The sequence below is a fragment of the Plasmodium inui genome (genome assembly GCF_000524495.1).
Source record: "Plasmodium inui San Antonio 1 unplaced genomic scaffold supercont1.26, whole genome shotgun sequence".
Lineage (NCBI taxonomy): Eukaryota > Apicomplexa > Aconoidasida > Haemosporida > Plasmodiidae > Plasmodium > Plasmodium inui.
Window position 1 is genome coordinate 54,280 of NW_008481860.1, and position 17,681 is coordinate 71,960.

The 17,681-nt window shown below is 31.5% G+C and overlaps 4 protein-coding genes across 4 annotated transcripts; all 4 read right to left on the reverse strand.

The window, feature by feature from the left end:
• Nucleotides 1-476: 476 nt before the first annotated feature.
• Nucleotides 477-1,567, reverse strand: C922_04605 (hypothetical protein; the record flags this gene model as incomplete). The annotated part of the gene is made up of 3 exons (XM_008820184.1): nucleotides 477-673; nucleotides 958-1,246; nucleotides 1,316-1,567. 3 exons carry the CDS (start codon nucleotides 1,565-1,567, stop codon nucleotides 477-479), a joined length of 738 nt encoding a protein of 245 aa, XP_008818406.1.
• Nucleotides 1,568-4,604: 3,037 nt separating this feature from the next.
• Nucleotides 4,605-5,339, reverse strand: C922_04606 (hypothetical protein; the record flags this gene model as incomplete). Its single annotated transcript, XM_008820185.1, has 1 exon — nucleotides 4,605-5,339. One exon carries the CDS (start codon nucleotides 5,337-5,339, stop codon nucleotides 4,605-4,607), a length of 735 nt encoding a protein of 244 aa, XP_008818407.1.
• A 3,448-nt stretch (nucleotides 5,340-8,787) lies between these two features.
• On the reverse strand, nucleotides 8,788-9,429 carry C922_04607 (hypothetical protein; the record flags this gene model as incomplete). Its single annotated transcript, XM_008820186.1, has 1 exon — nucleotides 8,788-9,429. One exon carries the CDS (start codon nucleotides 9,427-9,429, stop codon nucleotides 8,788-8,790), a length of 642 nt encoding a protein of 213 aa, XP_008818408.1.
• Nucleotides 9,430-12,870: 3,441 nt separating this feature from the next.
• On the reverse strand, nucleotides 12,871-13,559 carry C922_04608 (hypothetical protein; the record flags this gene model as incomplete). Its single annotated transcript, XM_008820187.1, has 2 exons — nucleotides 12,871-13,166; nucleotides 13,454-13,559. 2 exons carry the CDS (start codon nucleotides 13,557-13,559, stop codon nucleotides 12,871-12,873), a joined length of 402 nt encoding a protein of 133 aa, XP_008818409.1.
• Nucleotides 13,560-17,681: the final 4,122 nt, after the last annotated feature.

Sequence of the window (17,681 nt, forward strand, 5' to 3'; positions counted from 1 at the left end):
TTTCCTTTCCATTATAGCTACAATTTAATGGAACCTGCTAGTTTTAAAAAAAGTACGAATTCACAATTTAACACTCAGGAAACAATAAAAGTATTTAATACGGCTAAAAAGTTTGCGCGCAAAAAAAAAAAAAAAAAAGAACACTCTTAAGGACTGTACATATACGTTGACAATTTCTTTTAATGAATTTTCCCATATATATATGTAAAATACAACATGCATATACACATCAATGGGATCATTTTGAACTTTCTCGTGTTTTGTTTGTTCACAATTTATGTGACTCTCTCTAATGCAGGTTAACAAAATGATGTTAAAAAAGAAACTCGCAGAATGAAAACTAGAATGAGGAAAGCTCTAACGAAACGAAGATAATCTCAAATTATCATGGCTTCCTTAAATCAATTAAAGGAATTATATACATTTAAAATTTTTCTCAGAAAATTAGTTATAATTACTTGGTGCATAATTTAAAATCAAGAAAAATCCGAGTAAGAATTAAAATTTATGCCATTAATCGCATCGTCCAAGAGCATATTAACCATAGCAATAACAGGAGGATATTGTTCTCTATTTAACAGCAATTTCTTAGATACTGGTAACTCAACAGAAACTCTAACACCTCTTGCATACGGTGTAACATTTAGGTAGTTACATAATGTCATTGCTAGATCTATTTTTTTGGCACAAATCATAAAGAATCATTATTTCCTTAATCAAGTATGATTTAATCCTATTAGTCATGTGTTTCTGCTAATGTTTTATGCTCAAGAAAATAATTTAGACGTTTGCATATGCGATTTAGAGTATTATCTAATGAAATTCTACTAGAAAAATTAATTCCAGCGACACATTGATAAGATTGAATTAAATCTGATTCTATAGCATTCTCATTTCTTCGTCATTCTAACCTCTCCTCATTATTAGCACTATTTAACAAATCACGCAAAAACTTACGCGTCACATGGTATTCTATAGAATAAACCTTTTTAACTTTCATTGCGATAGCTCTATTAGAAATAAACCTTGCATTAGAATAACAGATAACAGTTCCCATAATTTTGACAATATATCTTCTACTACCTTGTTCAGTAATATCCACATTTTTTACGATACGTCCATAATTAAATGCTGTATTATCACAGTTGCATAGCGAGACATTAACGTAGTAGCTTTGTCTAACTCTCGAAGGAATACGAACTTCTCCAAAATGGTTTTCTTCAAAAACTCCTTGCTCAATTATTGTCTGTTCGGCTATTCATTCTTGAGATCTTCTCATTTCAGCCATGCTCTGTTAAGATTCTCTCGTTTCAACCATGCTCTGTTGAGATCTTCTCGTTTCATCCTTCCTCTTTTGCTGTTTTTTCGTTTCAGCCTTCCCCTTTTGCTGTTTTCTCGTAACGACATTCCCCTTCTTAGTTTTTCTGGATTCAGCATTGGGCTGCTGTGTATTGCTTCCTTTAGAATTGGCTACAGCTCCCTTCAAATTCTTAGCTTCCCCCTCAGACGTAGGTGCTAAATCTATGATAGTACATTTCTTAGTGTTTTTCCTTTTTGTAGGACGCATTGTTCTTATAAGTAAAAATTCTCGTTAGGATATATATGCACTTCTTATGTATATATGTGTATGTATAAAATACTTTAATAACAATTAATGTGGAAACAAAAATTAATAAATAAAAGGAAATCTTTTTATTTTTTTACAAAACGTAAAGTACGAAAAAGTAAAGATAAAAATATAGGGAAAAAGAGTAATCACAGCTCTGTGCAGCTATGTAGGAATAATGTACTATTCAATCCAGCATGGATTATGAAAATTAAACATTAATGTGTAAATTTAACGTTTCAGAAGTTTGTATTCTTTATTATTTTTAAAACGTTTTGTTTGATAATAATCAATCAAATCAAATTATAGTAAAAATTCTTTGTTTTTTGAAAATATTTAAACCATTTTTTCTCCTTCAGGTATTGTGTCACGCTTATATAGGTTTGCGAAAAAAATATTAAAAGTAAAATATATTAAATTAAAATAGAATAAAATAAAATAAATTAAATCAACTTAAATTAAGTTAAATTAAAGACGTATCTAATTTTTTTATTATTTTGTCATCTTTAAAATACACTCTTAATTATTTTATTTAAAAATACTCTCTATAAAAAAAGTCCACTCTACAAAAAAGTACGCGGTAACAAACATATGTTCTCCTCAATTGTGACACACTACCGCAAACTTCATGCAAAAATGTATTCTTTGGGGAGGGTACTCCTTTCCTAAGAAAAATATTTGTGTACTTTTTGCATACAGCCACGGAGCATGAAATAAGTAATCCAAGAATCCTTCTCGACTTATAAAAAAAAGAAAAAAAACAATAGTTAAGATATTATATAGGAACCATTAAAATAGAAACACATCAAGAATCATTATTTTAAAAAAAGATTCTCTTTTTTGCAGTTTTACATTACTTGAGGTGGCCCGGAATTCTACGCTAAAGTGAATGAAAATTTCTACTTTTTCTTTCTTTTTGTTTTTTTTTTTTCTTTTCTCGCTAATTATTTGCCAGTAATGCACATAAAAAGATTTTATATTTTCACTCTCTTTTCTTGTATACCAACGAGTATTATAAATAAAAATTCGACATTCTCAAAATGTGATTAAAAAAAAAAAATGGAAATGCCTATATCACAGGTGCATCTACAAGCCTCTCCCTTGGATTGTGTACTTGTATAACATATTTTTCCTTTAATCTTCGTTCCCACATTTTTTAATTTTCGCTTCTATCTTTCTTATTTTTCTCCTGCATCTTTTCCATTTTGTTCTTCTACATTCTTCTGGCTGCACAAATTCGCATTTTCCCATTTGTCGCTTTCCACGCTTTCCACGTATACCATTTTTGAGTTTACGAAAAGACAAACAAGAAAATCAAAAAACTTATAAGCAATGATCCTTTTTAAACGTTTAACGAAGTGTTAAGAAGGAATACGTACTTAATGTTAATTACACGTTCCTCTGTCATTTCGCTAATTTTACACTTTTTATATCTATGGCCATGAAAACTTTGTAAGAACTTCTTCTATTATGTTTACCCCCTCAACCATTTGCGAAGTTTGTGTATCATAAAATGGTAAAGATCCAGGTATCAAAATTTGGTAATAAGTTAGTAAAAAACGTAGGGGGCATTTAAATTGAATTATTAGTGAAACCTCATTACCGATCTACTAAACGTATGCCGTTTTTTTTTTTTCCCTTGATCTTCAAACAAATTTTTATTGCAATGGTGAGGGTAATTCCCATTATTTCTTATTAAAAATAAGTTTTCCAATGCAGGAATAAGGTGCATTACTGATAAGAGTTGCTGATCTAAGATTTTTATTACCATTACACGGTTATATAATGTAGCATAAAGAAAATAAACGTATCTCAGTTAGGAACCCCAAATCGGTTATTAACAGAATTGATTATCTACACTAGAATGTGCTTTAAAAAGTTAGTTCTTAAATTTAACACTAAGATAAGAGAGAATTTTTCTTTTCTCTTACATTGAAAATGCTACAAATTATATGGAGGCATTGAATTACTCTACCTTTTTAATGCGTTTAATGCACACAGGCAAGTGTGCACTACTGGCCGGATATACCTCAAGTGGGCATGCTTATCCCCGCGCGTTCATCACTATAACCGGGTGAACATAACTGACCACACATGCACATATAAACCTACCAAGCAGACTCAGTTGTAACGAGACACATCTACACGGTTACATATTAAAAGAACAATTTAATGACTTTATTATATATACTATAAAATTCGTCAAATATTTCTACACATAACATATTAACATAGTTCGTCCCTTTTAAACTTTTTTCTTATATAAAGTCTATGCGTTATACGTAGTACAAAATATATTATATATAATTATTTTTCAAAATGGGCACTTAATTCCGAAAAAAGAAAAAAAAAAAAATTAAACCACAATATACAATACTTAAAAACTAGCAAGTGAAAAATTATAAATAACAAACAAGCAATAACTTTTATAAGTTTAGAGAGAAAAAAAAAAAAAAAGATGAAACGAAATCAAATTATGCTTAAAACATAGTACTAAATTATATAAACATATAAAACCTATAAAAAAGAATTTCTAAAGTGAAAAAAATTAAAACCAAATATGTACATATTGTTTTAATTTTATTCATTAGTATATAATATCATAACAAGCTTAGCTTAATTATTTAATTATCTTAATTCTTTTTTATAAGAGAGACACCTTTTAATGGCGAATATACCATAGCACTATGCGAAGACATGGACGTGTAAATGTACTAGCGCATGCATATATTGTTGCATACACCAGGGGGATGGCGATTGGGCTGACAAGCATATATACCTATACATGTGTATCTGCATATATATATATATTATACGATCTCGCGAAACAAACGTGCACAGGGAACAAGCATACACACATTACACATGCATACATCTATTTTCTGCGATTCTTGCGCACCTAGATCGTTAAGAGCACATGCAAAAAGACGAACGGATCATTAACCTTTCATTTCAAAGCAGTTAAAAGTCCCAAGATATACACTAAATAAATATTTCTCTACATAATATTTTCGTCCTTACATATGTCCGTAACGCGTCCAATAATTCTGGAGGACACGGAATCAATAATAGCATCATCGTAAGTGTACGGAATGGTTTCCAACTTTTTCTTAATTTTACGTTTAATCATTTCTGTATTCAAAATGTGATGTACGTTGTTTGTTCTATTTGGATCACTAACTTTCTTCATCGTTTCTTTGGATAAATTATTTTCAAGTTCATACATCTTCATCATACGTTTGACTACCTCGGAGGTAGTTCCCTGTGCTACAATTTCGTCGTGACGCTCCTTCGTTCTCTGCACTTCATTAGTTACCGTTCTATTCGAAAGAGTAACTCCCTCTGTGTACATTTGTTTTCTAATAATTTTTTCAATCATTGCAGTATTGTTAGCAACTCCACTTCCATCGGATTTGTAAACTTCTTCAGTAAACCACATTAATGTATCTAAGAATCCTCTAAATAAACAATCCATAAGTTTATCCATTTGGGAATAAATTGATCTTCTTCTAAGACTAATTAATTGATTCCTCGCACTTAGTACGCTCTGTACCCCTGCTTGTCCAAGAATCCTCCCGAATACTTCCCCCTTCTGACAGGATGCTTCCTCACAAGAAGTCTTCACTACATTCGTATCATATTCCGAAACAAAAGTAGAACCACACAAAAACATTACAGATAAACTAACAAAGAGGGATAACCTCCTGTAATTAGATTTCGTTGAATTGTTCATCTTTACAGAAAGATTGTTCAAAAAAGAATTTGGAACAGGGGCGTAATTTTTTTAATAAAAAAAGAATTTACGAAAGAGTCGTAATTTTTTTAATAAAAAAAGAATTTACGAAAGGGTTGTAATTTTTCTAATAAAAAAAGAATTTAGAACAAGTTAGTAATTTGGTTAATAAAAAAAGAATTTACGAAAAGGTTGTAATTTTTCTAATAAAAAAAGAATTTAGAACAAGTTAGTAATTTGGTTAATAAAAAACGAATTTAGAACAGGTTAGTAATTTGGCTAATAAAAAAAGAATTTAGAACAGGGTCGTTAATTTTGCTAATAAAAAAAGAATTTACAATAATAGGGTCGTAATTCTGTTAATAAAAAAAGGAATAATATTCCAAACGAATCTCAAAAAGGGGGCACTTTTTACTTTTATATAAATGTAGAACTTAATATTTTGTACGTGCAAGTGGGGTCATAACTACCTAGAGAGATACGTACCCGCCAGCGTTATTGTTTTCTGTATAGTGATATATATAAAAATGCCGCAGCCTATGTTCTAAAAAATGAGGGAGAGCCAAAATATGTTGCAAAAGTGAAAACAATTATAGTACTAACTATATGTACAAATACATACGTATGTTATACGTATACATATATATATACTTTAACCGGTTGCAGTTGTTAACTTCAAAAAAAGTACAATGTCTGCATTCTAATAACACGAGGCGAACAAATTTTGTAATTTTTTTACATATAACAAGGAAACGCTTTTTGTTTAAAAAAAAATATAATAATTAATAATGCATAAACGAATAATACGTAAATAATTGGTTTCTAACTTTTCTTTCCCATACATCAATTTCTTTTAAAAGTAGTCAATTTTGAGTGTTGTTTTTTCTGTTTAAAATGGCAAATGTTCCTACAATTAATTTATGCGTGCACGTATATACATTGTACAAATAAATATCTTGCAAATTTATACATATAAATGAAATCTTTTGTACAGGTAAATTTTTATTTTGCATATAAAGTGCGCGCTTATTTTTTTTAATAACGATGCCAACAATTTGCCCCGCCGATTTCGTCCTCCTTTGTCATTACTAACACGTAATAAATATGCAAAGCAGAAATGTACCCATCATTTAGTTATATATATAATGTACATGTATATCTCTTCTCAGTGCTGCATTAATGGATACACATTCGCCAAAAGACGGCACCCCCCCCCCCCTTTTCCTTTTGCATGATACACCAACAGTTTTCACCAGCAATTCGGTTATTTTATACAATACATTATGCAGCTAGCGATTGGTCAATATATCATGTACATAAACGACCGTATATATATACTTATACATGTATACATAATTCATGTAGAACAATTTTAATATGCGCAAATTCGATATGTCCTGAACTAATAATAAACAAGAATTTTTTCCGAATTTATAGCGAAAAGGTGAATAATATATGACGTACATAATTTTGCACGTATACATTTATCTTTCCTAAACGTGGTAGCAACAGTAAATCATTCCAAAACATGGTGGCGGTTTCACCAAACATGTTCTGTCTAATCAAGGAAGTTTTCATTTACACTTAAAAAGCACATGCAGCGTCAGATAATATTGTATTTACGTTTATTTATTCGTCATTAGGTACATTTTGTAAGCATTTGACAAATATTATTATCTGAATCGAAACAATTCACTCCACGCACAATTGTAAAAACAGATTGTGGCAGCGAGTTGTGTTGATGAAAAATAGGCATAATGGTATAACAGATGTTTGCATTATGATTGCTGCTTTCTCTTCTGCCTTTTTTTGTAGCGTCTTTTTTATCATTTTATTTTTCCAGAACAAACACGGAAAAATCATTGCAGACGAAATTTTATCTTTGGTACCAATTTTTAGTTGTATAAAAAACATATATAACGTAGGAAATGCGATAATTCGCCAAATCACGTTAATTTAAAAAATGAATAAATCCCGTTGCTCCAATATATGCAGATGCAGTATTATACATGTATGTCTGTATGTATCTGTATATATGCATACGCCTTCAAACATTAATGACCATTCTGGTAAACAAAAAAAATTTCCCTCTGCGTGACAAAACAAAATGTGACAATTATACGTGAAAATTGTTAAAATCACCAAGTTGACCTTTTGAGCACCTATGCAGTGGTAATATGATATATCCTTACGAGTGAGGAAATACTACAAAATTGCTCCGCATTAAATAAGCATTAACATGTGAACACATTTATGTAACAATTTATCTGCCGAAAAACAAGTGCAATATCACCCCTGCCTCAATTCCGTTCCCTCCTATTCGAACTTCCCCTTACGACGTACGCTTCTATTTTTGCAGAACATTTTCCCCAACATAACTATTTCTAAATCAACAATATATACAGAAATAAATTTCATTCAAATGAGAAGGATCTTCTCGAAGTTTTTTTCTTTTTTTCAAGTACAAAAAAGGGGAGGGAAAAAAAATGATGTTTTTCATTTGACAGAAAAAAATCCTTTCACCCTATATCCGCATATATATTAGATGCACAAGGGTAAAATTAATTTGCGAACAAGTGTAACATACATAGAGTTATGTTTACGTATTTGTACACAGTTTAAATTATCATAAAATGAAAGGCAAATTTTATGTTCCTTAATTTATTAAATTTTTAAAAATATGCACAAAAAAAATTAATTGAACACAATTATATACAACACGTGTTGCAATTCGTGCACGTGGAAAATGTAGAACATGAAGAAAGAAATAACATTTTAAGAGGCATTTACTTTTTTCATTTGCGCAGTATACGCATGTCATCCTCTGCAAAAGACCCTTCCCACAAATCCTGATTAGTGACCGGCGCCTGTTTTGGTACTATATACCACTCTGGAGAACAAGGCATATTGGCGTCATCCTTCAATTTGGCGTGCGCCCCTTGGCTTACAAACGCAAACACGTACATATTTATTTATGTGTGATGTGTGAACGGCATAAACGACGCATGCTGAACAGGACTGAATAACTCTAACTCATATGTCCAGGCTCGTCTTCGCCCCCTTTTTCCTTCACGCAGAAACTTCAACCCGGCCGACATCTTCTGATTTCACTGTGCGCATAACACTTCTCCGCCCGTAAGAGGAGTAAGATGGCCACCACAATTTCTGATTCCCTGCTTCTCATTTATTTATCGCATTCGTCATTACTTCATATTTACGCCGTTTTCCCTGGGCCAATTATTCAAAATTTTCGTGCAGCTCATATACAGAGCAGACGCTGCACATAAAAATGAGTACACTAAAACACAAAAAAAAGAAAGCGCGAAGGAACGGTTATCACTTCGTGTTATTGGTATAACTTCTTCCTCATTTCGAGATATAAAAAAGGCTCCCTGCTACAACCCTCACACATTCGCACGTATACATCCATTTATCTGCATAATCGTGACTACTCTTTCGAAATTTTCTGCATAAAATCCTCCACGTTCAAAACTGCCAAGTCTTCTTGCATCCTGGACAGATGGACACCTGCTTTTTCCTCCATGCATTGTACAATCTTTCTTATATAATCCCGGTTGTTTACATAATACTCCTGTTGTGGCGTTGATAAATTACTAAAATGATGCCGCGTAGCTATCCTTGCATTGTCCAAAAAGATATTAAATTTTTTTATAGGAACATCATTTTCGTTTGTGTTTTCGACTAGTGGTCCTTCTATATTCACTTTATTTCTTCCTGCTGGCTCCACATATTCTCTGCTGGTACTTGGCATTTGTCCATCTCTTGGATCTTCAAACTCAAATCGTTTATCCTTGAAGAGGGCATATTTTTGAAAATAATACTCTTCTTCTTTTTCCTTCATATAAAACCCAATTCCCAGTGCTATGGCAAGAAAGACAAATATGCCAGAGGATATTAAAGAGTAATAAATTTTTTTTTTCCTATTTTTTGCTGCCAACGTTTCATCGACATCTTTTAACGGCGCTAAATCATTTTGATTTGACAATAGGATCCCACTATTGCACACAATTAATAACTTTTCAGTCGCACATAACAAAAAAAAAAAGGTAAATATTTTGGAAATGTTCATTTTAGTTGTCACTTTAAATGGATTTTTTTATTTATAGGCAAAAAAAAAAAAAAAAAGGAAAAATTTCCAAATTCACATAAAAAATAAAAAATCAACATGCATATATATAGTATATATGCGCGTCTACCTGGATATATACTCAATTTATAGCAAATGTGGCAATTTTCCAAAAGTACAGAAAAAAAAATATGTGGCACAAATGTATATATAAATATATATATGCTGTGGCGAAAAAGAAGGAGATAATATTTCTCTCCCCTCTTTTGTTTGAAATATCAACTTGTGCATGTTTTTTTCTTTCATGTACTGGCTAATATGTACCCATTACACATTCACTGTAAGAGCCCTATGCATAATGCATAAGAATAAATCTGCCACTTTATTAATTTGCATCAATGCGCAATTATGCTTGATTACATCTCACAATAAATTTATTGTGCATTCAATGATTTAGATGAGATGAAAAGCCACATAACGAAACAACATTGTAATAACTCCTATTGTATGCATCAAGTGTTTAACCCTCGCCATTCACGATACATGCATAATTCACACAACACACTTAACGCATGTAATGCACGTAAACAAAATATAAGCATATCGGCCGCTTTAACATGCCAGTTTTGCATCCAAATTAAAATTTTTTCTGCATGTATTTAGTGGCCTGTGAAGGGAGGGCAAAAAAATGAATACCACAGAACAAAGGAGGAAATGCTCTTTTAAGCCTCACCACTGCAGACTTGCATAACGACTTGATCATTACCCCCTTTCCTGCATTTTGTTACAACTACTGAATGAAACACTAAAATCCACGCATAACATACTCAAATGACGAAATTTTCACTTTAAGCCACTCTATACAGAATAGCATGTTACACATGCATATGTGTTTTTACATCTTGGTTAAGGGACAAAAAACAAAATGTTGCAGAAGTACACACACCCATTTCTTGAAGGAACATCCTTAAAAATGTAGCTTATATTTAAAAAAAAGCGAAATTGACGGTTGCAAATTTGAGGCATAACCAAATGAGTTAACAAAAAATGAAAACAAGGGTTTATAAGAAGGGGACACGTTTTGTAGGACACATTGCTGCAAAAACTGAATTATCTGCCCATTAATTTAACCTTTCTTTATTTTTATTACGACTCGGTCTATTCTTTCGTATGACTCCCTTTTATGCAATAAAAATTGTTCATGCACATAGAGAAGTGTAAACAAGCATGTCACAAAGATAATTTCCGATTTTGTATATCTTAATCATGTCCTAATTTTTAACGAAAGACACAGTATTCACCATTTGGTAAAGTTAAAATTGCCTAACCTATGCTCTCCATTGAAAATTATACAAGAAAATTTTGCTAACATGTTTTTTTTTTTTTCTTCTTATTCTTATAATGTGCTATACAAAGCAGTTATAGCGAACAAAGGAAAAAGTATAACTTCACATTAAATTACACACAGCAAAGTGTTAAGGAAGCAAATGAATTGGGGCGCTCCTATGCTTTTCCATGTGTCATACATCTGTAAATACATATGTATGCACATCGATCCATGCTGGAATAAAATATATCTGCTTAATTCATTGATGTTACATGAGAATAATAAGATGCGGCCCGATCCCTGTCCTTGGGACTATTAAAGTGAGCGTTAAATAGAACACAGTAAAAAGTAAACATGCTTAAACATATTCCCCATAATATCATAGCTATGGAAAACATTTATGCGTCGCCTACATGTGTGATAATACATCAGAATTAATTAATTCTTTACGCATAAATATATTAACCTATTCGCGAATTGCGTTCATGTCAAGCAGGTTTGGGTGTACTTCCCCACATATATTTGTTCATATATAGGCTACATTAGAGTATTCAATACATCCAAGCTCTCTTTCAATTTTAGACTCTCTATTGGCGTTGTTTACGCTTTTTTCTTAACACCCTTTTGTGCCGCCCCTTTTTACGCTTTTCCTTTTCGTAATTGTTATTTTTTGGTAAAAAACGTAGAATTTTAAAATATTCTGTTTCCTCAGTTTGAATCCAATTCACATGCAAAATTATTCGAACTCACCTTGGCGCGAGTTACAGCATTTAATGTGTTTTTTTATTTTATTTTTTCATGGAAAAACGTTCATTTTTTCTTATTGTGATTTTATTCTCCTATATTTTGCTATTTTTTCAAGTCGTTTTTGTAGCATTCGCAAAACAAAACAAAATATATATACGTATATATATATATATTGCGGGGGAATTAAAACTCCTTTGGTGGCTTCCCAGATCGAAAGCAACTTCCGCAACATATTACAAATAGATATAGGCCTATAACTCACTAAGCGAAATTCCTTAAATGTGAGAAAGAAAAAATAAAACACCCCTTAAATTATTATGTCGCAACACATTCTTTTAAAAAAGTTAATTATAAAACAGTTTTTTTTTTCTCAAAGGATCATCAGAAGTGAAGCCTTTAATGCATACGTACCGTTCCATTCGCCATGTTAATTACTTTCCGCGCTTGCAGATTATAGATATATATGTAATGCACAGCTATGTGTTTATGAATTTTTCCATCTGAATATTTTCCCTGGTAGTTGCTATTCGATCAAACAACAGCATTTTTGTTTATATGTCAACTTGCGAGTCCTCTGCAAATGTTTAAAATTGTAAATGGATATATTAAACGGGTGGTAAAAGCTCCAAAGTGGGATCGTTCCTATATATGCATTGTTTCCAAAGGAGCCCCTGAATGTTTCTCGCAATGTACCTTTTTACATATTTATATATTTACATCTTCATGCTGTTAGAAGAGAAACATAGTTTACGCTCCCCCTGCCCGTTATATAAAAACGTTTGGGAAAAAAATTCCCAAAGGTCTTCTCGCTAAACACAGTTTTTGCACGATCACACATCGCATGTGCATAAATATGCACGTTATATAAAGCACATTTTTTGCGTCTGTTATCTATAACTCCATAAACAGGTAAATATGTTATTTTAAAAATGATTTCTTCAGTTGATGCTAATCAAATTATGTATATTCATAAACAACCTTCTGTTAATTATACATAGGACGAGGTAAAAGGTAAATATATTTAAAATATGTCCAAATAATTTCCAAGTTCAAGTAAACTTGAAATGACACACAAATGTAATATTCTAATGTCTACATATTACACACCGAAAAATAGGGAAATTTCGAGACAAATATAGTAATGAAAACGTGTAAATATACACACTATATGTATAATTTAACACTTAAAAACGTACAAAAAAACAAGAAAAAGAGGAGGTGAAAGAGGCGGTGAGAAGTAGGGCAAAGATGGGTCCAAAATGGGATAATGAGGGAATAAATGGGACAAAATGACATAAAAACCGAAAGGAAAAAATTAAATTACTCAACTAAATATATCTGATCCATCATATAAATTGACATAGTAGCACTTAATGTGGAGGTAAATTTTTATTCTTCGCCTTACTCCTACGCCTGGCTTGCTTCTTCATGTGCAGATTCATCATTCGAAGGCTTAAAACTGTAAGATGGTGTAAAATACGCAAGCCAAGGTGCAGGCCCAAATGGTAGCAATTATCTCGAAGTCTTGTTTTGGATTTTTTTATTTTTTTAAATTTGTTCCTTGTAATTTTAATCATGCGCAAAAGGGATTCGTCCAAATTGTTATTGTCTACATATTCATGTGGTAGAATTATCTTGTACAGACCATTTCGCCAAAAAAGGTCATCTACAAGGGGAAAAAGGGGAGGCAAGGAAAAAAAATATGAAAACAGTGAAAAGAAAAAAAATGAGATAAACGAGGATGTAATTTTTCTTTTGTTCGCTTTTCCAACAGAAAGCAACTGTTTGAACGGAAAGATGGCAAGAATGGTTAAACGGCTAAAGCTGACAAAACAAGCAATACGCCTATAATGCTCAAAGACAAAACAGTACACTATAACAACATTTTTCCTCATTTTTAACCGAACAAGGAATGCACTACATTTTACATATCTTTAATTTAAATTTATTTACCGTAATCTGGCAGCACAATTATCTCCTTTCCTCGCGATGCATTTAATTCTTGGGCGTAAAGAAAGAGCAAAATTATTACACAAATCAACACTTTCAAATAATTCATGGTATTAGAAATAATTATTAACAAAAATCTAGAGGACTGTTTTAATACGCTTCATAATGCTCCACTTTTACCAAAAAAATTGTACATATATATACATATATATACATATATATACATACGTATACATATATATAAATACGTGAGCATATACATATATATACTGCGCGCAATTGCTAACTTTTCGAAATGGTTACTACCATTGGCAACTTTCAAAAACTGTGCGTTATAATTCGTAATAAGAAACAAAAAAGGAAGAAAAAATAAAATAAAAAATGGTAATCAAGCAAATCAAAAGAAGTTCAAAAGAACGCTAACATCTTGGTTATAAAAGTTGCAAAGTTCATCAAATCTGATCATTAGCCATTTGGATTTATAAAAAAATAGGAAAAATAATATTATATAAGATAAAAGTAACAAAATTGTAGTACATATACTTTGCTGTCATTCATATATTATTATTACTATATGGACATTTAACGTTTTTTAAATTTTCTTGCGAAATTTTATGGCAGTATTTCTTCATGAGTCGCATATAGAAGAATTATAGGTATTAAGATATTATACAATAATGTGGTTTTTTTTTTGTTCATTTCGCTCTTTTCTAAAGCGACATTTGTGCGCGAGAAACAAAGAACTATATCTTTTCAAAGAAACACGTACTGTATATATATATTATATATATATGTACATAATATGTATATGTGTGTATATATTTATGATAATGTACGTATATAACAAGTAAAAATTGGTCACATTGTTCTCTTGTTGGATATACAATTTTTCGATGACATAAACATATCTAAAATAATTCGATATATACATTATGAATCAAATGTACACTATGTTAAAATTATATATATTATATCTACAATTTTTTTAACGTTTTGAATAAAAGAAAAATTAAGAAAAATTTCATTATCAATGGTGGTAATGTAATATACCAAGCAAGAAGGGGCTAACAGTTGTGTTTTTCTCAAAATAAAAATCTATAAAACCTTATTTTGTGTTAGCAAAATAATATAAATTTATGCCTTTAAAGAAAAAAAAAAAAAAAAAAAACTTTTATCAAATGGAGAACATTTCTTTGCTTATCCTAACCTCGGAAGATTAAAACTTTTGCGAACAACACCATTTAAAAAATATAAAAGCAATTTTAAGATGAATCCTAAAATATCGTTTTTTTTTTTCTTTTTTTTTATAGTTGAAGCAAATATGTACCCGCAATTATATTGTTTTTTGGAAACTGTTATTTCGAATATACCAAATTTTATAACAAAATCGCTCAGTTAAAATTTCTCCTTCCCCTGTAATTTATTCGCCCTTTCTTTTATATATTCTTTCCCTGCATTGTGTTGCACTATTCTTAAATTAGCGATGAAGTGTTGGCGAATTTGAGAAAATGGAATAAACCACTTTTCTTGAGTTGTGTTTTTAGGAAAAATTTATATTTATGAGCTATTTGGAAGAACGCCGTATGTGATTTTTCGTATCTTATGATAATGCATATTATGAATCATCATTGAGTCTGTATAAAATGGCCAACGGAGGACAGTTATTAAGTAAATCCTGCAAAAACCATTTTTATATTCCGTTGTTTTGACTCCACACTGGCCCCACCCAGCTGTGCTTATACATAAATGCACATAAGTGTAAGTTATCTATATATTTATATATCTATGTCCGCGCTGTACGCAAATTCGCGAAAACAAAATAACTTCGTTCTGATAGCAGACGCAGATCAGAAGGAATCGCCATTTTCCTGAATTCTACTAAATTCCTTTTTTTAACGCTGTGGGAAATTCCTGCATTGTTTTATCTCGTCTACCTTTCTTATAAACACTTAGTTGTGCTAAAGTTAACAAATTCTGAATCTTATGAGGGTAAAACATTTTCAAAATCGTCGTTTTTACATTTTTCTTCCCGCCTCTTTTTTTCCATTTAACGTAGCCACAATTCGTTTTTTTCAACGTTGTGCAAAATTTACAGAATAACTAAAAAAACTATCACTTTACTAAGGAGAGAGTAATTCCTTTCTTTTGTTCCATGAAAAATTTCGAAAAAATATGAATTACCATGAAGTCTGGTGGCGATTTTCCCCGGGTACACTGTGCGTATCATTGTCTATATAAATTTATGCATATCTAATTTTATGCTCCTTTGAATAACATTTCGGCCCCGCTGCAATTTACGTGTACATATATTTACGTCCTTGCGTGCGTATACATGCACAAACATAACTACGCCAGGTCCTCTAACTAAATTTTAATTTTATAAAATTTAACTAGGAATATACAACAAAACAGAAAGAATAAGAAAAAAAAATTAAAAAAAAAGAAAAAAAAAAGCATAAAAAAAGTAACTTTAAAAGAATGCTATGCGTTTTTCTTCCCTTTTGTTTTCCTCTGCTCTATTCTCCTTCGAAATGTGCAAAGTTCCAAAATTATTAAAGAAAAAAGAATTACATTTTATCCTACCTTCGATCGAACAACAAAAAAGGAGCCCTAAGAAAAATTTTAAATTGTTACTGTAATTTGTGTTACATAGATTGGGAGAAAAAAAATCTCTTTTTCTGCTTAAAATTTAATTAGGCATACAATATATTCCTCATGTATATTTTTCAGTTGCTATGTTTTTTTTCTTTTATCATTGAAAAGCTTCTTTTGAAGAAAATAAACAGGTCTTCTCCATATTTCCCCTACTTAGCGGTATGTTTTTTTTTTTTTCTTTTTCTTCTTCTTCCCCTACTATTGTTATAATCATCAGGCTTAAAATTAGTCCTACGATGGAACACCTAAATGGTGGGAAAAGGAACCAAAAAGGGAAAAAAAAATAAAAAAAATGATAAAATCAATTTTTCACATAGATATCTCTATACCGATGAGGCTAATACTTTATATGTGCACATGGCAGACTCTTCCTTTTCTTACCAAATGGTAGTAACTAAGGTAAACACTGCCCAAAATAAATAAGGAGCACTCTTCTGACAGGCACTGGCTTTGTTAATCTTCGATGTGCAAGGAAAAAAAAGAAAAAGGGTTCAAGTGAAGAAATAGATCACAGTAAGAGTACATATTTATACATGTACATAAGGATCGGCAGTTACCATTCGATTGCACACACCTGAATTGTCCCAAAGTATGTCCATAAAAAGCACACTAGCATTAAAAGAACCTCAGAGAGTAGCTAAGGAAAGAGGTAAGAATGAGTTGTAGGGGAATTCAAAGGGGGTCTACACTGAATGAGAATCGAATGATATACATTCGGGGATCTCCATCGGGAACACATTTTTAGAAGTCATATTATTTATTCGTTAAGGGGCCTCCAGTTTATCACCCTCTTTCCTATGAAGGACTATCGCAAAAGCTTCATAAATTGTTACGCAGTACTATACAATGAATAACTCGTAAAACCTACCCCTTTGTCTTCTTTTAACAAAACTTGAACTCTTTTTACAAAAGAAAATAAGAAAAAACTCTTCAGAAGGGAAGAAGGACGCCGTTTTTCTCAAATGAGAAAGGAGTATGGTATGCTCAAAAATAGAATACATCGAATTTTTAAAAGTGAACCCAAGAAATTACCAATAATATTGCTCCTATGATCCATGTTCCTATAGAATGGGCAAACACAAGAAAAATTATGGCGCATGGAGATTCATTCGCTCAGTGTTTAATGAAATATGTATCACCACTTCACTGCTAACTGTTTTTCCTTTCGTCAGCCCCCACTGTGTTTCGTCTCCTTCCATTTCCCATTTATAACACATTTCGTATGGTTCACAACGAAATGTGCAGAAATCTCAATTACGTAAATATCCATCGCAGCTAACGTTTAAATCCAATGCCAAGCTCGATAGTAGTAGGATGTCCACAAATACAATTGCCAGGCGCACCACGGTTCCCTGATTAATTGTTTATTTGCGTGTTCTTTACATTTTTCCACATAACTTACTATTTTTTCTATTAATGCAATAGCACTGTGAAGGTTTGGCGAGCAAGCAAACGCGCAAATGCTTCAAGTGCGTATGAAAAAATGCCACTTGCATAATTCGAAACAAAAATGATGAACTACCGCTTCTACAAGTAGACAAAAATGGAGTAAAATAATATAATTAAAAAGGAACTA